This window comes from Brachycentrus maculatus, unplaced genomic scaffold, assembly GCF_059751285.1.
Source record: "Brachycentrus maculatus isolate JH-2025_06_01 unplaced genomic scaffold, ASM5975128v1 h1tg000093l, whole genome shotgun sequence".
Lineage (NCBI taxonomy): Eukaryota > Metazoa > Arthropoda > Insecta > Trichoptera > Brachycentridae > Brachycentrus > Brachycentrus maculatus.
The window spans coordinates 209,748-231,056 of NW_028280847.1; the positions used below are offsets into that span (position 1 = coordinate 209,748).

Here is a 21,309-nt window from a genome sequence, read left to right on the forward strand (position 1 = left end):
TACACTTCCCTATTTGTTTACCCATTTACAATATACACTGATTTCAAAATGTTTGTACCAATCTGCAGTTATATTAGAAGGATAATAAAAGATATGCTCGAGAAACACCCTGATTGGAAATAAATTTTTAATGCGGCAATATAGAATAAATATTTATATTTACCAAACAATGGTTTTGGCTTATTAGCCACAGACTACTAAATAATATAGGTACTTACATGAGATTGACGAGCGAAATCTCAAATCTGACACTGTCTGACATTATAAAAGATTTAAACGTTCGCGTTGTGAGACAAGCCGATTTTTGTATTTTTTTCTTCACTTGGGTACTCAAAGTCTATTAAAATGTCATTGGCAGTTTCGACTCCTTTTCTCTTGATAACTTATATTCTATGTTAGCGACAAACATTTTGAGGTCATTATTCTAAAACGAACTGATATTAGCTTACCAATAGTGGTCTCGTGTTCAGGCACCACCATTACTGTAGTAAGAGAGTGATATAGAAGTTGTTATTTGCGGTCACATTCGCACGCGTAAGTAACTACTGTAAACAGGGAGAGATTAGGATAGTAAATAAATAACGTTACATAGTATTTTAACAAAGGAACACACTTCAAATAATGGCGGGACTGGATCAGCATTTTTCAAATAGTTAAGTCAAATACTAACCCTTTGAAGGAAAAAAAATTGATTTGGAAAATGCAAATTGTCCATTAAAAATAAAGTATTCTTTAAAATTCCTTTTATTTGTTTAAGCCATGTCCATGGTACTTACATGAGATTGACGCATTATATTCAAATACGCACTATGGTCGATTTACGCATTCAAAGAAGAGAAAAAAATCGGGGTACTTTAGTCGATTTACGTGTCCAAAGGGTTAACCTTTCAAAGCGATTCAGTGACGTTTATTTTATTTCATTGTTCCTTTCATATAGTCTTTGGTTCCATTTTTTCTCCGTTGTATAGATAATTTTGTCAAAGTCTACCTACTTATTCATTTGACATAAGACATAACCAAAAACTTTGCATAACCAAACAAATTTTTATGTGCGAAATTGTTAAAGTTTGTTTTTAATGTAAATTATATTATTTACTCTTACTTTTACAACTAACTTGATAAGTACTTATACCTAAGTCACCAAGACAAAATGTTGAGATCTGTTACTCAGATTGGGCCAATGGGCCTCGCAATAAGTCTTCCTTTTTTAGAGAAATCACCTGATTCACTTCATTACAGTAAATCCGATGAAAGTTTTTATGAAAAGATGCTTGAGAATGAGTCAGGCTTTGCAAGACTTTATAGAATACTTAAACCAGAGTAAGTAAATACAAACGAAAGTCTATAGTAAAAAAATCTGTTTGTAAAGAATAATACAATAAATATACAGTAATAAAAGATATTTTTAAAAGCAAAATACACAGTGGTTCCGTTGAGCCAGACTTATCCCAATCATATTACCATCATGCCGCTTCTCTGCAGGATCAGACAGGATGGAAAGCCATCCATTCGCCCCTCATGCCCAAACTACATAATATAGTCTCTTTCAATCTTCTCAATTATCCCTAACGCATACGTTACATTCCTTTCTAATTTCGGTCTGCATTTCTAATTCTGTCGTACATCGTTTTTTCTACGCATTCTTTCAAGAAGTAGCAATTCATGGCAAGGGAAAATGGAAATCTCGGGCACTTACAGAGCTCACAACCTGTCTTTGGCTGCCTTAAATAATCGCTATATATAATGTATGTAACATTTACCACTCTGTCCATGTTTAAACCACTAGATTTTTTGGAACTTGTATATATTATTTCCAAATGTCTATTCACATGTGAATTAGAGGCGAAATCTAGAAAGATTCTTGAGAAGTAAATAGCAGAGACCCTTTTTATTGAATGCAACATTATTTCCAAATTATAAACACACACTAGGAGATGCTCAAAATATTGTGTAATTTAGGTTAAAAACTGATGGGAGTTTTCTCAACAAGTCCGAGATCAATAAAAAATCATGTCATATGGCAAAATGAAAATAAAAATTAATTTTCTAATCTCGATAAATTTATGAAAATTGTTCATATTATTTCAGTGAATTTGGTAACATCAGCCAAGAGTTGAATTCAGTCCTACAAACATCATGTACTGCTGGCCTTTTTGGAGCTGGTTACGGAGGCTTTCTGAGATCTCGTGTTGTTTATATGAATTTTATAGAAAGAAATGAAGCCACTATTTTCAAATCTCCGTTAGAGGCAAAGGTAAGGCAAACAATAAAACACATCAAATAGGATAATTTTTTCAAGGACTCTTGTATAATGTACACAAGCTTGTACTGGTATGCGACCCCGGGTGCTCTAATATTTATTTCTTAAGTACTTACTTTTCCTTTTAAATTTCCCTTCCCATATATGTATCAGGAATGGCCTTCACCCTGAGCTTCTTCACTTATGTCATTTGTATCACAATGAATGTGTTCCACTCCTATATCCAAGAATGTAGAGCGCAGAACAGTTCATCTTGCCTTCATGTAATTAACAATCAAGTAAACACCCTGTAGAGCCTATGTGGTTCCCTATGCACCATTGGGTGGGGATAAGGGCCACAAGAAATATAGTTTAAGATTTAATACAATTCTTATCATACATTAACATTAACTGCGACAAGTGACCCATTTTATGGGCTATTTAATTATGTGAATACTATTGCAGTATTCTGTTTAATTGAAAAAAAATTAGGGTACTTTTTAGTAAAACTGGTTTTTGTTGTAGTAATATCAAATGTTTTTTTTAAACTTCTTTACTGGTGTTCTTTAGAGAAAACTTCAAGATCAAGTCACAACTGGATTTGGAAAAGGAGCATTTAAATGGGGGGTGCGTTTGGGAGGTTTCACCGCTTCATATTGGTAATTTAAAAAAACATATTATTTTTAAAATTGTAGCGTATAGAAGATAGTTATAAGCTAATCGGTTGAGTTTAAAACTTAATTACAACTAACTAATTTACCATCACGCTGCTTCACCGCAGGGGTAGGCAGAGAGAATCGAACGCCACATATCGCTCACTCCTTTCAAGAATGTCATAAATCAAAAATCGACAATTTTCAGTTGTGCATGTTTTCTGAATGTCCAGAAAATGTACTATATCCCAGCAAAAGAGGCATATTTTTTAACTTAATATTTACCCGCTACAGGGCAGAAAGTGTTCTTTTTGCATTTTGAAGAAAAGGAATTGTTTAATTATTTTTTAAAATATACTAAATATTTTTTAAATGGAGAAAAAATCTTCAGGTTTTACCTAAAAAGATCTGTTGCACAGTAAAAAGTTCAATAAGTGGCTTGATATTTATTTTTAATACATTGTATTATATTTTTAAAGGTTCATCTGAAAAATCAAGATTTTTTATTTATGACGTTCTTGAAAAGAGTGAGCGATATGATAAAATAAAATAAAAACATGGTTTTGTAATCATTATGAATAATACTTTTCATCTTGTTGAATTGTTTCAGTGGGATAGCAACAGCAATATCTGTGTATCGTGGTAAATCCTCAATATATGAGTACATGGCGGCTGGAGCTGTTACTGGTGCCTTGTACAAATGTAACTTGGGTATGCGTGGTGCTATCGTAGGAGGCGGTTTGGGTAAGGAGCAGTTTATGTTTTTCTTTTTAACATGTGTAGCCTTACATATCAAAATTGGCAACAATCAGAAATGATAAATCGGAGATAATTACTAATAGCAGTCAGCAATTGGCCCAAATAGAAGATACATGTGAAGGCATGCAGCTGGGTTTGATGAAATAGTCGTAATATGACTTTAAAAAAATATTGATTTTAAAATTTAGCAATATTACTAAGCAGTAATTTACTGTAATTATCAAAGAAAACATAAATACCTGAATGAGTAATAATTTTTTTAGACAAATAAAATAAATTAAAACATAATGCATTTATGTAAAAAAAAAAATACTGCAGTAAAAATTATTTAAAAAAAACGAAACAGCGCTTGACTGCGTGAAAGAAAATACATGCTACTAAATTTTACCCTGAATTTGTTTTTTGTGTCATTTGTATATATTTTTGAACATCTCCTTCCACAGTTTATATTACTGATAGTTTCTCAAGTGACAAATAGCTAATAAACATCAGGAAAAAGTAGCTCTTATTAAATTTTACCTAAAATTATAAAGAAATCATGATAATCTTCAACATTCCGTTTTTAATTGAAATTTAAAAAATAAAATGCATTACAAATTTATATATATATTTCTTACCCATAAATGTTACATGTCATTAGAACTATTTGTCCACTTATTGGAACAGGTTCAAAAAGACACAAACAGCCATTCTCAATAGAATGGTTGATTGAATAATAATATTCTAAAAAAGAAATCTGCCAATGTACAACATACTAGGAAAAATTTTAAATTAGGAAATAGATACTACTATAGCTATTTTATATTCTGCTGTAGGATTTGTATTGGGAACATTGGGCGGTGCTGGAACACTATTAATCTTGAAAATGACCGGCAAATCCATGGAGGAAATGAGATTTTGGCAATACAAATTTCACGAGTCAAGGTAAATATTAACTTACAGATCCGATACCTGTCTACATAAAATAAGAAAGGTATGCTAATTAACTCTTTACTTTTAAGGATGAATCTAGACAAAAGAATTGAGGAAATGGGTGCAGAAGAAAGGTCTTTGCCTCTATTGGATGAACACGATAGGCAATTAAAAGAAAATAAGTCTACAGGAGAACTTGGCAACTTGGTTTAATTTTATATAAGAACAAATCATCACATATAAAAAAGTTCTCGTCGACGTTATAGAAAATAATGGGATCACATTGCCATTTATCTGACCCTACCTGTAGATATTTACTATTAATACATGTTTTAAGCTGCTGCTTATTGTGCATTTATTATAAATAATCATTCTTGTCTCCAATTCTATGTTATTTTGAATATCTTATCAAATACATATGTACATAAATATATAGTCTTCATCTTCTTTGTACCCCTATCTGCTCCTGAATCTATTGTACATCGGATTGACATAGCGTTAATTTAATTAATTGTCAATTACATGAAATGAAGCTGATCAGTTGGGCACTTCATATACCAGCTAACATAATATAAGATTAAATCATAAATATGTATATAGTCTTCATCTTCTTTGTACCTTTATCTGCTCCTGAATCTATTGTACATCGGATTGACAAAGTGTTAACTTAATTGTCATGAAATGAAATGAAGCTCATCAGTTGGGCACTTCATATACATACCAACTAACGGTAATATAAGATTAAATCATAAATATTTATTTTGACACAATTTTGACATTTATTTTGACACATGGATGATTATCAAATGGCAAAAATTATTGAAATAAAATCTCAAGGAGTTAAACATGCCCAGAAGAAAAATGTAAAAAAAAATTAAAAAAATAATGAGATAGAATGGAACTAATATCTGGTCAATTTACCAAACCCTTTGAACCTTCAAATTTTATTTTTAGAGTATCGACGGAGTAATTAATTTTTTAATGTTCAATGACACTCATCCTTTTGGATGTTTAATACGGACATAAGTTTATTTCACACGCTAATAGGTAATAATATAATACAAAATAAGTATTTTTGTATATGTTTCTAAATAAAAATATGTCAGTATTGTATTTCCTACAACTTGGTTTTTAATATGAATGAAATTTGTAATGTGGGAAATACTTCTCTGGGACTGTTTTGTTGCCAGAAACTCAAATTGATTTGTAATCAAAAATCGCTCTTGACCTTTTACTGCCTTAAATCCACAAAGGGTTTTTTTACCAGTTCTTTTGGACATTTTTACTATAGCAATTAATCTTGTGCACACAAGGGGTAAGGGAATGGGTTAATTTAGGAATTGCGAATTAGCTTACATATTTAGAAAAAAACTTTTCTTAAAAAATTCCTTTATATCAATTTAAAACAATAAACTCATAAAAAACTAAATAAATTGAATTATTTACTGCATTTTCTACACCAGAGTACATACACAGTGGCATTGAAAAAATATTGTCTTATACATATATGGTATACATGTATTGATAATCACCACAAATATCATTGTGACTTCTTTTTGCAAACTTGACTGTCAATATTAAGTATGTATATGTAGTTATTTGAAGACCACAGGAAAAACAGAATTATGTCAAGGAAGAAAATTTCGAGATAATTGAATAATTTGAGCTGCTTTATATTTCCTGCATGCAATATTTAAATTGTTTGTATATTTAATTTTATATTTAAATTGTCATGTTATTTCACAAATTTAATGCCAAATTAATAAATAATATATTTATTTTATTATTAAGCAATAGTATAAGCAACAGCTTTTTAATAATATTCTAAATCCAATTTGCGCTTTATATGACTAGCTCCTTTTTTACCCTGTAGTCTCCATTTTGATCTGTAAAGTTTCCCAATATGTATAAATTTGAATGATATTTGTTGCGAATATCGATATGTAAACATTCCTGACTAAATAATTTTAAAACTAGAACTTCTTTCTACGAAATGAATGTGAGAAATGTTATTGTAATTGTAAAATGTCAAAGGTGTATAAATTTTATGTAATAAAACAACAACTTTATAGTTTTTTTCCCACTATTATCTACATAGAAACATCTAATCTTTTCAATAAAAGTGGAAAAAAACTATAAAGTTATTGTTTTATTATATAAAATGCAGTTCCACCAAAAAATTACATTTTACCTTAATATATCTGACAAACTTTATTTTTAATCAGTTACTACATAAGATGGTTGACAGCAAATTAGGGTGACATAATATTCTTTTGTATTTTTCAATTTTACGATAAGCGACATCTGTGTCCAAAAAAATGGGAACTTGTTTAGAAATATTCCCCTTTTATCAGCTACCATTATTTGATTGTATATATAACACTATCCAAGATTATAAAATATAAAAATAGGACAAAATTGTATTGTCATGAGCCTTAAATTTAAAATTACAATGATGCTACTTTAAACAACACTTAATTGAGCATTTAATAAATATATGTTAGGTGGACGCAGTCATTAAAATAGTTGATAAGTATACAAAAGCGTTATAATCATTACGTAACATATATAATTGTAAATATGCAGATTACAAGCACAATACTTCCACATAAATTTTTAAACAGGGCTTGAATTGGTCAATTTTATCAACCTTAACAGAACTTGAAAAAAAAACAGAGTAGTCTATAATATCCTACTACAGACCTCTCCAATTTTCATCCAAGAATTCTACTCATAAACAACCTTGTAATCCAAATTCTTTATTCTGATTTGCACTGGTCAATTTTTAAAACAACCAAGTTATTTAACACTAATAGAGAATGAACTCTAGTCTGCGTTTTATAAATATAATATACCTCCGGCAGATAATAATTTTATGAACTCTTTGTGCTCGATGGTGCCATAGTCACCGATTTAAAGTTTTTTTTTCCTAGTTTCTAAGGATGAAAAAAGCCACTCGCTACATATCTACTGAAGATACACCTAATCTGTTGGTGCAGTCTTAAAAAAAACATATGATTTAGCGCGGTCCTTGAGAATAGTATTTTTCTCATTTCTTATTTTGCTTTAAGAAATGTCATCATTTTTTTTTATCACCCTTTGCTGTAACATAATATCTACTATGCAAAAATAGAATTCAAAATTGTGTGTTATTTTTCCAATTAAGCGTCATACGTAGCTGGATAAGTTATTATTGCGCTGTAATTGCACCAGACCAGCGCCCTTGACTGAAATCCATTCTAATTATATATTCTTAAAAGTATTTATCTACTAAAATTAAATCAAGCGACTTTTGAGCTGGCATTTTTATTTTATTTTAAAATTTGACTCAACACAGATGCGTATTATGAAGTTTAATTTTCTTTTAGCAGTATTAAATTAATGCAATTTTTACAGGGAATCTAATATAAATATAGATGCTGTCTAATTTTATTAAAAATAAAAATAAACAACTAAATATTCCGACAATGAGCAGGCTCCTACATTGAACATAAGTAAATATGAATAAGCAAGTAACAAAAAAATATTAGTATATCCTTTCTTATAAAATTTTTTCCTAATATTGTAACTTATGATAACAATAATGTATACTCTAAATATTACAAATATTCCAGTGTTGAAACCAATTACACATGCGTTTCTGATCCAGTACTCTAAGTAATAAATTAAATATGAATTTAAAAATACTTATTTTATCACTAAATATGTTTTTACATTATTTTTACAAATACATACATTTAAAAATGTGCATTGATAGAATAGTATAAAACATTATCTTTTCTGTTAATTTATTTAGTGGCTTCATTTGTAATGATGATTTATCAATCTATTACTGGCAAAAAATATGATGAATTTCTCCGCAAGTAAATATCAGTTCTGAAAGATAGTATGCAATTTTAAAATTCTCTCAGTGTAATTAGTAGATAAAAAATACAATCATATGTTTTATGTCACTAGAAAATTCTTTATTTTACTCATTATTTTGTTATGTTTCAAGGTTTTAAATAGCAACAGATAATTTTTTCAAAGATTTTTTTGTCAGCGACAAACATTATCAGTCTAGAGAACAATAATTTTATATAAAATTCCTTTTTTTTAGAACTCAAAAATAATTTCTGGTAAAACAATTTTATTTTACCTCAACTGGCAAGAAGTTTACATACATTATAAAATATGATTTTGAAATTAATCCATCGCGGTAATAAATCTGTATTAATAACATGATTAATAAAAATAATATAATTTCTTACACAAGCCATGTAATACTTTAATACTGTTGCAAGTATAAATGATATGCAGTATTGTACCAGGAACGCTTTGCAGACACCAGGTACAAGGTAGACACGTGTTCACGGTGAGATCCTCCGATATGGGTTGGTTCTAATTCATTTAGCCCAAAAGGTACATAAATAGAGTAAATAAGCCTGTTGTCAACTACACTTTATTGATTCTAATAATTTTAACTGTAAATATTATATAATGTTTAACACATTCAAGTATCCCATTTTTATGCTATGAAAATACTGCCTATACCAGTAATTATGATTTCATCTAAATGTTTCTGCTAGCTGATTTAACACACGCATTCTATTTTTATGTTGATTTTAGATTTTTGGCTGTATTTTTTTAGTGATTGCGTAAAATATTATTTTTGATAATTTGATGTACTACAATTTTAGGTTTATACTTATATCAATGTTTCTGAAAACAGGTTATAATTTACCATAATGTGTCTAGCCAAATAAAAATGATAAAATTCTAGTTTGTCAATTTTTAGACTCCAAAATGTAAAAATAATTTAACTATACGGGAAAGGTATTTCTACCCGTTCGGTCGATTGAAGCCTAAGAACGGGAAGTGTATTTTTACCTTCTGCACTGGCCTAATTTCAAAGTCTGGAAAGAAGGAATTATTTAATGTTTTTATATGAATATTATGTACCAATCTCTTCGTTAAGGTCTAAACTATATGAACGCAATTATCAAATCCCGTCGCCAGTGATCCGCAGGTGTAAAAATCACCGGTCCAAATGTCATTGAATTTATTTATAGTTCAAAATGACTAACGGATCTCATATTCGTGAAATGTGGCCATGTCTACAGGGTACAAGGAGTTAAGTTCACTGGCTACTCTGGGGTTTGGTGATGCGCTTGGCTCCCCGATTCGGCGGACCTTTCGGTTTTGCAAATGCGGGCCGGTGGAGGTTTCTTTTGGGGTGGATTTCATCTTGCAGAAACTCTTCCGTTAATTCCTGACCCTCATCTATTTCAATCTGCAAATACAAAATTAATCCAAAGTGAAATTTAATTAATTAAAATGAGTGGAACAGCAGTATTATATTAATGGTAATTTTTTTAAATAGTATTTAGAATAATGATTAAACCGTATAAACGTCCGCCTCCATGGTGTAATGGTTAGCGTGTTTAGCTACCGTACTGGAGGTCCCGGTTTCCAGAGGGGGTGAAAATAAATATTAGTGATTTTATACTGTAATATTTCCCTGGACTGGTCCCTGAAGCGCTTTAGTCCTGCGCAGGAGTGATGTCTATATGTAATTAACAATCAAGATTTGCTTTTTTTATATGGACATTAAACATAATACATATGTATTTCCGCATTTATATAAGCAACTGCCGTTTATCTATAGTTTACCCTTCTCGAAGGTGATGCAAATACAATTTTTTTGAAAAAAAAACAATTGGAAAAGATGATAACCATATTTTTGTAAAACATCACTTAATTTGTAAGTATAAAATTTATAGTTCAAACCTTTTTAACAACATCTATCCCATATCTCTGAATGTTGTCGAGGAACGGGCCTTTACAACTGGAGTACAACATTCTTTCTTTTATGGAACATTTATACCCAGGCATAGAGTATATAAACACTGCAAGAAAACAAAATTTTATAGGTTTGATAACAACTAAAACGGTAATAAAATAGTAAAGTATTTTAAAGCTACAATATCATATATAGTGATTGACATTATGTCATATACATATTAAGGGTACCGAAAAGATTTTTTTTATGACATATATTTATTAACTTATCTTGTATAGTACTTTTTACATTACAAAATATATTCTCCTTTATTATCTTAGACTATCTGCCATCTCTCAGGTAGTTTTTCGATCCCATTTTTGTAGAAACTTGCTGGTTCGGACTTGAAATATAAATCTAAATGATTTTTGACATCTTACAATTTTTTTTTTTTTTTTCCATTGATAAGTAATGATTGCTCCATTGATTTAAAAAGGTAAAATTCAGAAGGAGCAAGGTCTGGAGAGTATGTGGGATGCTTTAAGACATTAAAATAAAGATCGGAATTTTTTTCCCGGGTCGTTTTAACATTATAAGGCCAAACGTTATCGTGCAACAGAATCACGCCCTTTCTATTGGCCAACATTGGTCGTTTTGTGTTTAATTTCTCATTTTGCCTTGATAGTTGTCGACAGTAGACCTCTGCATTTACCGTATTTTTAGGTTTTAGCAGTTCATAATGGATGATTCCACGAATATTCCACCAGACACACAGAAGGACCTTGCGAAGCGTAAGACCAGGCCTAGGGGTGGAGACGGGTCCCTTACATTATCATACACAGTACATTTTTCATCGTTGGTCACAATTTGTTCCAAAAATGGATTTACTTTTATCGTGACATCAGTCGCACGTGCTCATTGGAACCTCCTTGTTCATTTCGGAGAGCGAGCGCAGAATCCATATACCCATCTGTTGGATTTACTGATTTTTTTTAAATAATCTCGCACTGTGGACCATGGAGCATATAGTTTCTGTGACAATTCTTCCATACTTAAATGAGCATTCAGCAGATTATCGTCGAAATTTCGTAGGCGCCCCGATTTCCGATCATCTGTCAGACTTCTATCACCGGATTTACATTTTCTGAACCAAAACTGACATTTATCTGGTGTTGGCATTGCTACATTCACTTCACAAATTGATTTAGTCGTTTTGGTAGCATTCCAGCCTTGATCGAAAAATAATAGCATAAAATGCCGAATAAGTGTTCGGTTGCTTCTGGTTTCCCCTTCTTCTTTCTGTGCCACTTCTAACAAAGATCGGAGATCATCATCATCATCATGGCTATCTTAACCCATTTTATCCCTAACTATTAAAAATTAAAAATAAAACCAAAACAAAGCCGAGAAAAAGTACTATAGAATGAAACACTTGCAAAGATGTTAACTCTACTGCGTTCAGGTACAGACTGATCCCAAACAAGGCATGAAAAAAAATGGATTTCTTTTCGGTACCCCTAATATAAAAACATATAAATTATTTATAGAAAAAATTATCACGTCAAACTCATATAATTAATCTTACCAATATTATTAAGAAGATCTCCTTCGTGAGTGTGTTTAAATAGATACAAATGATAACGGGCAGCGTCAGAAGGCACTTGAGGAGCCAAATCCGAAACAGGAATATTGTCTGATTTGGAAAGATGAATTTTCTCTTCATCAATGTCTAAAATTCAAAACATAAAATTTACAATGCATGTATTTCAACTAAAGGTATATACAAATAATAAAGTGGAGAACATACTAATCTTGAATTGGAGATAGTTATATTTTCCTCGAGCCATATTCTCCAGAGCTTTGTGAGCTTCGTCCGTCATTGGGAATGACACACCACTCATTGTTTGTTGTCTAGCAAGAAAACATACATGTTAAAAATTATATATACACTACAAAATAATAAATATACAATACACATTAAAAAAAAATCTTAAAAATTTTGTTAGAATAAGTTCAAGCCTGACGTTTTGGTTTGTATAGGTGCATGATATTGTTGTTTTAAAATCAATTAGTTAGGTCTTCTGGAAAGTTCTGTCCATTTTGGTTACATCATGTTTCAACAAGTGTGTTTTTTTTTATCATTGAATGTATACAATTTGAACTAGCAAATGAACTAAAATGAATCAGTAAAATGTTAAAACCATGTCACAATGCAGCATTTCCAACACTAACAATTATAAATCATAGTATATATACATACAGCGTCATCATTCCATGGGCTTAGATCTATCAATAAATGTATTACAGCAACTATAAAGTAGACAATATGTAATCAAGGATATGATTTTTATACCTCGATTCCGTGTTAAAATCTGTGGGAGTGTCGTGGATGGTGAGATCTCGGAGAGCTTCCTCACGGTCTGTTAGGGGTGCTGGTTCACTTATGTCCTTCAAGTGTCGCTGGTAACCTTGCAATGTTGCTTCTTTCTATACAATTTTACAATTCTAAGATTACAAAACTGCCTTAATTAAAACTCTTGAAAAATTGAATTAGATAAAAACTGAATAATTTATATACCATGATGCTGCAAAAATAATCATTTTTCAAATGCGCCGAACCAAATTCTTGTTTGAGCGTAGCTTTGGTTGAAGCATATAACATCTTTTGGCGAACAGCTGATGAGTCGGGGGACCAGCTTATAAAGACCCACTCGTAACCAAGAGAATTTTTAGTATCCAACCTATATAAATAAACAACAATATTTATATATATATATATATATATATATATATATATATATATATATATATATATATATATATATATATATATATATATATATATATATATATATATATATATATATATATATATATATATTTATATATATACATTTATTTTCAATTGTATGGTAATTGTTAGATTGTACCGTTTTATGTAAATGCATAAAATACTTGTTACACTTTCACTTGCTTATTAGAGCAATTAGCATTTTCTGACTGGTTAATTACATATGTAAGTGATTTGAATATATAAATAAGTGAAAATATATCTATGTACATATGTAGTTATTTGTACAATATTGCTTCCCAATTTTAAAGTATAGAAAGAAACAATTTTAAAGAAAATGGTTGTAAAGATTTTTTTCATTAGCTGGATTGAGTTTCTCTTCGGATTTAAAGCATAGGAAGAGACAATTCAAGGAAATAGTTGTAAACCTTTTTCATTAACTGTATTAAGCTGCTCTTTATTTACATTATCTATATTATATACATGCTATCAAATACACTCTACTCTTAGATCCAAGAATCTGGAGAATATTGCTTTCAAACATGTTCAGAGTTTTCCAATTAGGACAAGTCGATGTTGAAATGGAATGAAACAAGCTGTGTATAAGGTATTAACGAAATTCTTTTTTATTTGAAAGTCATTATTTTGCCATTATGAAGAGAATATGACATCATCAAAATGTCGAATGCGGCTTCGCAAGGTCGCACGGATCCGGGAAATCTAATTTTTAATGACCTGCCGCGTAGATCCGGCTGAATTTGAGCAATGGCCCGGGTTATGTTGACTTTGAGAGAATCGGTCGATTGCGACATATTGGCATACCTGCGTCATCAGAAAACACCACAAGAAAAAGTCAAAACCAGCAGTGGGGTCAAATCATACGATCTTAGTTTAAATTGCGGTCCTCTTCCAAACGTTCTGAAGCCCAGTCAGCCAACAAACAGTGTGGTCTATGGTCATTAACTTTGAGCTCCTGGGTCAGTTGGATCTTGTACGGGATAGGCCCAAGTCACAATGCGAAATTCCCCAAGTTGAAGTCTGAGAAAAACCGAGTTCTTGTGCACCGCGAATTGAAGGCCTCGGGTTCTCCTGCACATTTTCACGGAGAGTGACGATGTTCTCGGATGATCTAGCATTCTTTTGACATATGAGTATTTATTGATTATTTACCAAATCGTCGTCTCAAAGTTAGCCATTAAACGTCACAGTCGACATTGACGGTCCACCGTGTCTACCGTAAAATGAGCGTAACCGAACACTCATTTTTATAATCAAGTTTTATCATTTAGACGCGCTGCTCAATTGTGTAACATACCATGGTGATTTGGCATAGGTATTGAATAATAAAAACATATTTGACAGATGCCGCCACAACAACATTGCCGCCACAGCCTGTCAACATGGACCTGTCCTTATTGGAAAACCCTGTATTTCAACGATTAAGTTCGCTCTGTACCAATCCAATCCAATGTCCTATATTCTACTGAGTGCAGGAAAGAAGTAGAAGAAAATAAGATTTCTATTCAAAATATGTTTTCAATTTTACAATATTTATGGTCACCAACATTTGGCAAATTTAACTATTACTTCTTAAAATATTAAGAATCATAAATCGTGTTTTGATTTATATCGATAATGAGCCTTTTTTGCGTTACTTACACGTACTACTTGTACAAACATAGTGAATTTTTACTGACTACACACAAGATCATTTGATACAAATTATCAGCCAAGGTTTTATTGTATTATGAATGTCGCAATAATATACATAACTGTATTATAAAATGCTTATGCTTCTAAATTATGAATAAGTACCTGTACGGTATAAAACGAGGTACTACACATAAGTGGAGATATTGTACAAACATTTTGAATTTTCATATTGTTTTTTGACATCTCATCAAAGATAAAGAAGAATATGGAAGTCTGGGCATTTACGGGGCTGACGACCGTCATAGGCTGGTTTAAGTGATCACTTTACACATGTGTAACATTCATCAATTCTACCCATTATTGACAACCACACTGCTCAAATTCTTGGAAGTTCTATATATATGAACCAATTTCGAAACATTGTTCTTGAATCACTAGAACTTATTTTCTTCTTACTTATATTCTTCTTCATCTCTTCTTTATCTTTGATGAGATGTCAAAAAATAATATGAAAAGTGACTCCTATAATTGGAGATAATCCAGATTTGTGAACAGTATTTGGACACACTCAAAATAAATTTTGAATTTTAGCTAGTTACCTCGAAGAATAAATACAATTTATCAGACGAGGTTTTATTGAATAATGAATGTCAGGATAATCTACGTAACAGTACATATTATGAAATGCTCATGCCTCTAAATTATGGATTAGTACCTGTATAGTATAAAACAAGGTTGATCTTCTTCAATTAATGTAGAAACAATCATATTGAAATCCTGATCCCATGTAGAAATACATTTTAAATTCTGTTTAAGACAAAGTTCCTCTGAAAAAAATACAGAAATTGATCAATGGTCTAGCGATTAAAATCTGTAGAATAAACTACATGTGCATTTTATCAAACATATTACTTTTTGTGTATAGAAAATGTGTGGTTGTAAATTGATTTAAGTATAAAGGAAACTGGATAAAAATATTCTCAAAGCTCATTTTCTATTCATCTACAATAATTATTACGGAAATACATATAATAAACAAGTTTTTTAAAAGAGTATAATAAACAATTTTTTTTAAAAGAGAAATATTGTGTTTTTATTATTTACACAAATATTTCAATTTCATACTATTTCTGTGAGCCTAAGCGGCTCATTATTAGAAATAGGTATCAAATTGTGGAAGAGTGGGTTCGAACCGAGAAACTCTGATTTAAGAGTCCGCGACACTAACCACGGGACTACAAAATATAAAGCCGACACTAAAATATAAAGCCCTGAACAAACAATCAAACATCCATGTTACTAAGTCAGTAAAGCACATTAAATAATTAGTTGTACGGAAAATTTGTTACATGGAATATGTATAATTTCATTATTAAATGAAATTACAATGTTCAATATTCATATATCGAAAAAAAACACTGATTTTTTTCCTGCACTATACATTTTAATGTTTCCCGGTTTTTGTAAAAATTGTTAAATTTATTTGAATTTCACAGAGTTAACTAAACACTGACTATCAATGCGTGTGAAAAGTCTAACATTACACATTTGGAATTCGAAAATTTCTTAAATAATGAACAGTTTAGTAAAAAAAGTATTATAAAAAAAATTGTTTATTAGATATTCCTATCCTCTTAACTTTAATGCTATAAGCGTAATTCCAAATTGGCATTATGGTGAAAAATTTCAGAATTTATAAGTGTTGGCTGTAAAGGAGGAAAATCACATCAGTGGGCATTTTTTAAAAAAAATAAATAATGGATGTTGGGAGAGCTTTGCAATATGGGAGTTTAACTGTAAAATAATTTAGTGACTAAAGGCTTTTGTAAAGATATTCAATAAGTTTAATGAAGTAAATAAATAATAATAATATTCATCATTTATACAGACCGTTTTCTATAGCCACCTTTATTGCTCTTGTTGTTCCATTGTGGCATTCTCCGAAAAACCTTTTCAATATTTCATTTCCTTAAATCATACGAATTCGCAGAATTAGTTTCAGTATTATTGGCGATGATAAAAGTGAGATAAGCATAATTTAAAAAAAAATATTTATATCAAACCTCGAATTCCAGTTTGATGAGACATTGTATTAAAATATTATTGTCGTATAAAATTAAAATAATATAAATTCTATTCTACCAATAACCGCTGTTTCTTTGAGATAACTATGACTTTCCCGATTACTTTATGATTTTCTTTTTCCATAAAAAATGGTTAAAATTTTGACGTATCACTTATAACCATAGATAATCATTCCGTTATCATATGAAATTCCATGGATTTATATCATTTACATACGTTTTGTAAGCCTTGCTGCAAACATACGAAATCCATCCAAGAATTGGTATTAGTAAGACATCGAGAAAAAAACATAATATCAATTGAAAAAAATTGCACAACCCTGAAGGAATCCATAACATACTGTCTAAATGTTTCTGAGACTTATATAAATCATGACGTCAGATCAGACGGATTCGGTATGTCTCATTTTGGTGGGGACTGACTGGAGCCATTTCGTCATAACGTAACGCGTTACAATGCGAGCATTCGTATAGTGAGTTCAGCGAGCCGAGCGCTCTATCCATAGTCGGAATGCTCGCCGCGAGCGACGTTACGTTACGACGAAATGCTCCGGTCAGTCCCCACCTTTATAGTACCGAAAGTCGATATATCGGATTAATAACTCGACACTGGCTATAAGAAAAGCCATTAAAAAGAAGAAGAAGATATTTCGGATTTTGGTAACTAAAGGGTTAAGAAACGTCAAAAAATATTTCTAGATAAAGAATGTCGACAAATATTGTCTATGGTTGTCAACAATTCGTGAAATGAGAGGTATTATAGTGTCGTACGTTTTTCGTTAACTTATAAAATATTAGTTATTTATTAGTGATTGGTGAGAAAGAATACCCATTTGATTCGAAAATAAACTGAAAATAACATGGTACGTACCCATTTTGTTGTGGTTTTAGATGTAATGTTTTTTCATGAAACTTTCCTAAAATTCAAATTTATAACCTTAATTATTTTTCAGGCCCGAAATGCAGAAAAAGCTATGTAAGTTTTAACTTCAACAGTATATGTAATATCTTTTGTCAGTAAACAATTGACCGAGCATAATTTTTTCGAATTACACCCTAGTCCTTTTTATTATTCTTGATTATTCTTATTTTGTTTCTCTTGAAGGACTACTCTAGCCAGATGGCGCGCAGCACAAGTACAAGAAACTGGCGGAGTCGTTAAACAACGCAGACCATTCTTAGCTTCCGAATGTACTGACTTACCCCAAGCGGAGAAATGGAGATTGCAAATTATAAGGGAAATTGCCAAAAAAGTTTCACAAATTCAAAATGGTAAGTGACAATATTCATTCAATACTCGTTGCTTAATATAGATGAAATTTCTACACATTTTCTCCTGGGATACAAGAGTATCATCATATCGTAAATAATAAAAATTAAACTTGGGTTTTAAGCCCAAGAAGATGCTATTAAAATTAGTCATTGTCATTGTAAACTAGTTAATCATCACTGAAAATTTAAGTTGATCAGAGTGACCGCTGCTCAAATATCAGCTAAAAAATGTGATTCAGGCATAAAATCTAATTGAGGAAGTGTTGGGGGTAGACCTGCTCACCCGAACCTCAGGCAGGGGTACCTTATTTGTTGTGAAATTAAATATAACACAACACAAACAATAACAGCCGAGTTGTCACTTTTTCTGGAATGGATAATGCAATTTGGCTGTAATACAAATGAATTTTGGTATGAAACAGCCGGACTGGGAGAGTTTCGCATTCGGGACCTGAACGACGAGATCAACAAGTTGCTCCGGGAGAAGCGGCACTGGGAGGAGCAGATCCTGAGTCTGGGGGGTCCGGACTATGCGCGAGTGGGTCCGCGCATGTTGGATCACGAAGGGCGCGAAGTGCCCGGAAACAGAGGCTACCGGTACTTTGGAGCAGCCAAGGATCTACCCGGTGCGCAACTTTATTTTTATTCCAAGAATTTTTCTCTTTTCGTGATCAAAACAAGCAGCTTATATCGCTATAAATTACTGTGAATTGAACTGCAGTCTATAAAAAATAACATTATGCTAGGCTAAACTTTCGAAAATTAGGTTAATTTGAAATCGATAAACCATTTCAACCCGATTGCGACACTTGCAATGACAAAATATTATATTTTATCATTACAAAAATTATAAGGAAATAAATACATATAAAAAGGTGTTATACTTTATAACCTCCAATATTTAAAAATATGCCTTGCTGACACAACAACTTTAAATGATTGTTTCACAAGACCGTTTATTATTGTTTCTAATTTGTACCGTTGTTGCGATGGAAGGGGTGAGAGAGCTGTTTGATCAGGCACCACCTCCACCCCCAAGAAAAACCAGATCTGAGCTGATGAGAGATATTGACGCGGATTATTATGGATACAGAGATGACGATGATGGATTACTCTTACCTCTGGAGAGAAAAGCTGAAAAAGAAGGTAAGGAGATTCGAAAATACTCATCTTAAAATTGAAAAGAATTGAAACATGAATAAATATTACAAGGAACTGGCAACTGGCCTCACTTTTTTCGATGCTATTTTAAGGACCAAGTGATTATTTTATTTCATTAATTGATTCGGCAGTCACTTTGTGGTAAAATCTATACATTTTTAATTTAAGTTTTACTTGGTTTACAATTTTTAAAAATATATTGTGACATATGTTTCACACAGGGCATAAATCCAAAATTTCAACTTAGCTTCACGAATGCATTGAAACACGTTACACCAATAGATTTTAAAAAATAGTGGTATTTACCAAGTAAAAATTAATTATTTTGTGCCAAAAATTATTATTTAAAAATAAGTTTCATTACTAATTTACACTTTTCCCTTAATATTACGTAGAAAATTCCAGAATTTTAAAGGAAGTTACGTTTTAAAACGATAATTATATTTGTATTTTGACTATAAATCAGTAGTTTGAAAAAATCTTTAAAAAAAAGGAAACAGCTCTATAAAAAGTTTTTTCTCTCTCAAACATTGCTTGAATTCACTTATTAACCTTGTAACAAATGTCCCCAATGTGAAAGTCCCAAACGAATATACAAAATGCACTTACATACGTATTTCAGCACGAGCTAAGGCAATAGCAGAATGGAAACAGAAAAAAGAAAGCAGTCTCACGGGTGATGGCACTATAGATGAAGAACAGGATGATATTTATGCTTCGGTACGTCCAATGATTTATGAATTATATATTTTAAAAAAATGGTGTAGCTTTAATCAAAAGTGATTACGGCTACTATTCTAGGGAAAAGGTTTGAATGTTTGTTGTTGAACAGAATGATCTAACCGATTAATTGAAAACAAAAACTAATAAGTGTGATCATAATTTATTACTTAAGCCCTTATCCACATAGATACAGGTACAAGATTATGTACTTTAAAATTATCATTTTTAAATGTTAAAGCTTAAGGACCAAGCATTTTGAGATAAAATTTAACGTGAGTGTTTATTTGCTATTCAAAATATATTGTGTGTTGAATATAGCCACGGAAACAGTTTCTCGAAAATTTTAGCCTACAAATTACACATACACACTTAAACAGTTATATGTATAGTCTCCTACAGGAGTACTGCCGCATATACCAGCACCTCATCTGGGCAAGGTTGGCGCGCCTGCAGTACATATACAGCATTACTCCGAAAAGGATTAAACATTTTTTATTATTATTATCATTCAAAGTTAATAAAAATACACATTTGTTATTTTTGTGTTTTGCGAGATCTGTAATTTTGACTTTTTATCCTTAAATTGCAGGAGGATACATCCGATGAAGTTCAGAACAACTCGGATGCCCCAGTTACGTCTCAACCAATATACACTTCACACGTTCCTGTCCCCTCACAAAAAGACATCGAAGATGCGTTACTCAGAAAGAAAAAGCAAGAACTATTAGAGAAATATGGATGCTTGGATGTCAAGATGGAATCATAGTGCCAAATATTCCAGTGAAGTGCGAAAAGACTTTAATGCTTACCTTAAGTTTCTTTCTATAGCCTATTTTGTACAATACAAAACAATTATATAGATATGTACTTTTAAAAGATGTTTTAATGGATTTTATTTGCAATAAATTGGTAGCACCTTAGGTACCCTGTACATGAGCAATGGATGGTAACAATCATCAAATTTTCAGAATTGTTTTCGTTCAAAAACCTTTGCGGCTAGTAAAAAATTAAAGTTTACCATGATAACTTATGGTTTGAGTCCAAGTAGGTAAGGCAAAGTCCCATGATTGATCGTTCACATATTACAGTAGATGGCACAAACTGTCAGTTGGGGTGGCAGGTTAATTTTATAATTTTCCTGCCAAGATTTTTTTTAGAATTTCGCTTTGAATTTTGGGCAAAATGTTATTTTGAACTATCATAAGTTTTGTATAAAAACAGTGTTAGAGGGACGAGAATTTTATAATATTTTTAATTCTGGCAAAATTTAAATTATTATTGTTTGTATTAACGAGCTTTCA

At 31.3% G+C, this 21,309-nt stretch overlaps 3 protein-coding genes across 3 annotated transcripts; 2 read left to right on the top strand and 1 right to left on the bottom strand.

Annotated features, from left to right (window-relative positions):
• Positions 1-1,005: 1,005 nt before the first annotated feature.
• Positions 1,006-4,992, top strand: 140up (RPII140-upstream gene protein). The gene is made up of 6 exons (XM_088258355.1): positions 1,006-1,320; positions 2,089-2,254; positions 2,810-2,898; positions 3,503-3,636; positions 4,467-4,575; positions 4,653-4,992. Exons 1-6 carry the CDS (start codon positions 1,151-1,153, stop codon positions 4,774-4,776), a joined length of 792 nt encoding a protein of 263 aa, XP_088114481.1. The 5' UTR covers positions 1,006-1,150; the 3' UTR covers positions 4,777-4,992.
• A 2,723-nt stretch (positions 4,993-7,715) lies between these two features.
• twf (twinfilin actin binding protein) lies at positions 7,716-17,015 on the bottom strand. Its single transcript, XM_088258354.1, has 9 exons — positions 16,832-17,015; positions 16,659-16,736; positions 15,484-15,595; positions 12,903-13,065; positions 12,678-12,811; positions 12,132-12,235; positions 11,910-12,053; positions 10,333-10,451; positions 7,716-9,835 (listed from the first exon to the last, which is right to left on the bottom strand). Exons 1-9 carry the CDS (start codon positions 16,854-16,856, stop codon positions 9,683-9,685), a joined length of 1,032 nt encoding a protein of 343 aa, XP_088114480.1. The 5' UTR covers positions 16,857-17,015; the 3' UTR covers positions 7,716-9,682.
• A 558-nt stretch (positions 17,016-17,573) lies between these two features.
• On the top strand, positions 17,574-20,884 carry LOC148310473 (pre-mRNA-splicing factor ISY1 homolog). The gene is made up of 7 exons (XM_088258360.1): positions 17,574-17,715; positions 17,806-17,828; positions 17,958-18,124; positions 18,547-18,750; positions 19,121-19,270; positions 19,908-20,005; positions 20,598-20,884. Exons 1-7 carry the CDS (start codon positions 17,713-17,715, stop codon positions 20,772-20,774), a joined length of 822 nt encoding a protein of 273 aa, XP_088114486.1. The 5' UTR covers positions 17,574-17,712; the 3' UTR covers positions 20,775-20,884.
• Positions 20,885-21,309: the final 425 nt, after the last annotated feature.

Coding starts and splice junctions, on each gene's coding strand:
- LOC148310473 (XM_088258360.1), top strand. Junction 18,125..18,546: donor AGTTTCACAAATTCAAAATG/GTAAGTGACAAT, acceptor GGTATGAAACAG/CCGGACTGGGAGAGTTTCGC. Junction 19,271..19,907: donor GAGAAAAGCTGAAAAAGAAG/GTAAGGAGATTC, acceptor TACGTATTTCAG/CACGAGCTAAGGCAATAGCA.
- 140up (XM_088258355.1), top strand. CDS start 1,151: ATGTTGAGATCTGTTACTCAGATTGGGCCAATGGGCCTCGCAATAAGT. Junction 2,255..2,809: donor AATCTCCGTTAGAGGCAAAG/GTAAGGCAAACA, acceptor GGTGTTCTTTAG/AGAAAACTTCAAGATCAAGT. Junction 4,576..4,652: donor TACAAATTTCACGAGTCAAG/GTAAATATTAAC, acceptor TTTACTTTTAAG/GATGAATCTAGACAAAAGAA.
- twf (XM_088258354.1), bottom strand. CDS start 16,856: ATGTCTCATCAAACTGGAATTCGAG. Junction 12,236..12,677: donor GATTTTAACACGGAATCGAG/GTATAAAAATCA, acceptor TTTTCTTGCTAG/ACAACAAACAATGAGTGGTG. Junction 12,054..12,131: donor CTATCTCCAATTCAAGATTA/GTATGTTCTCCA, acceptor TTTGAATTTTAG/ACATTGATGAAGAGAAAATT.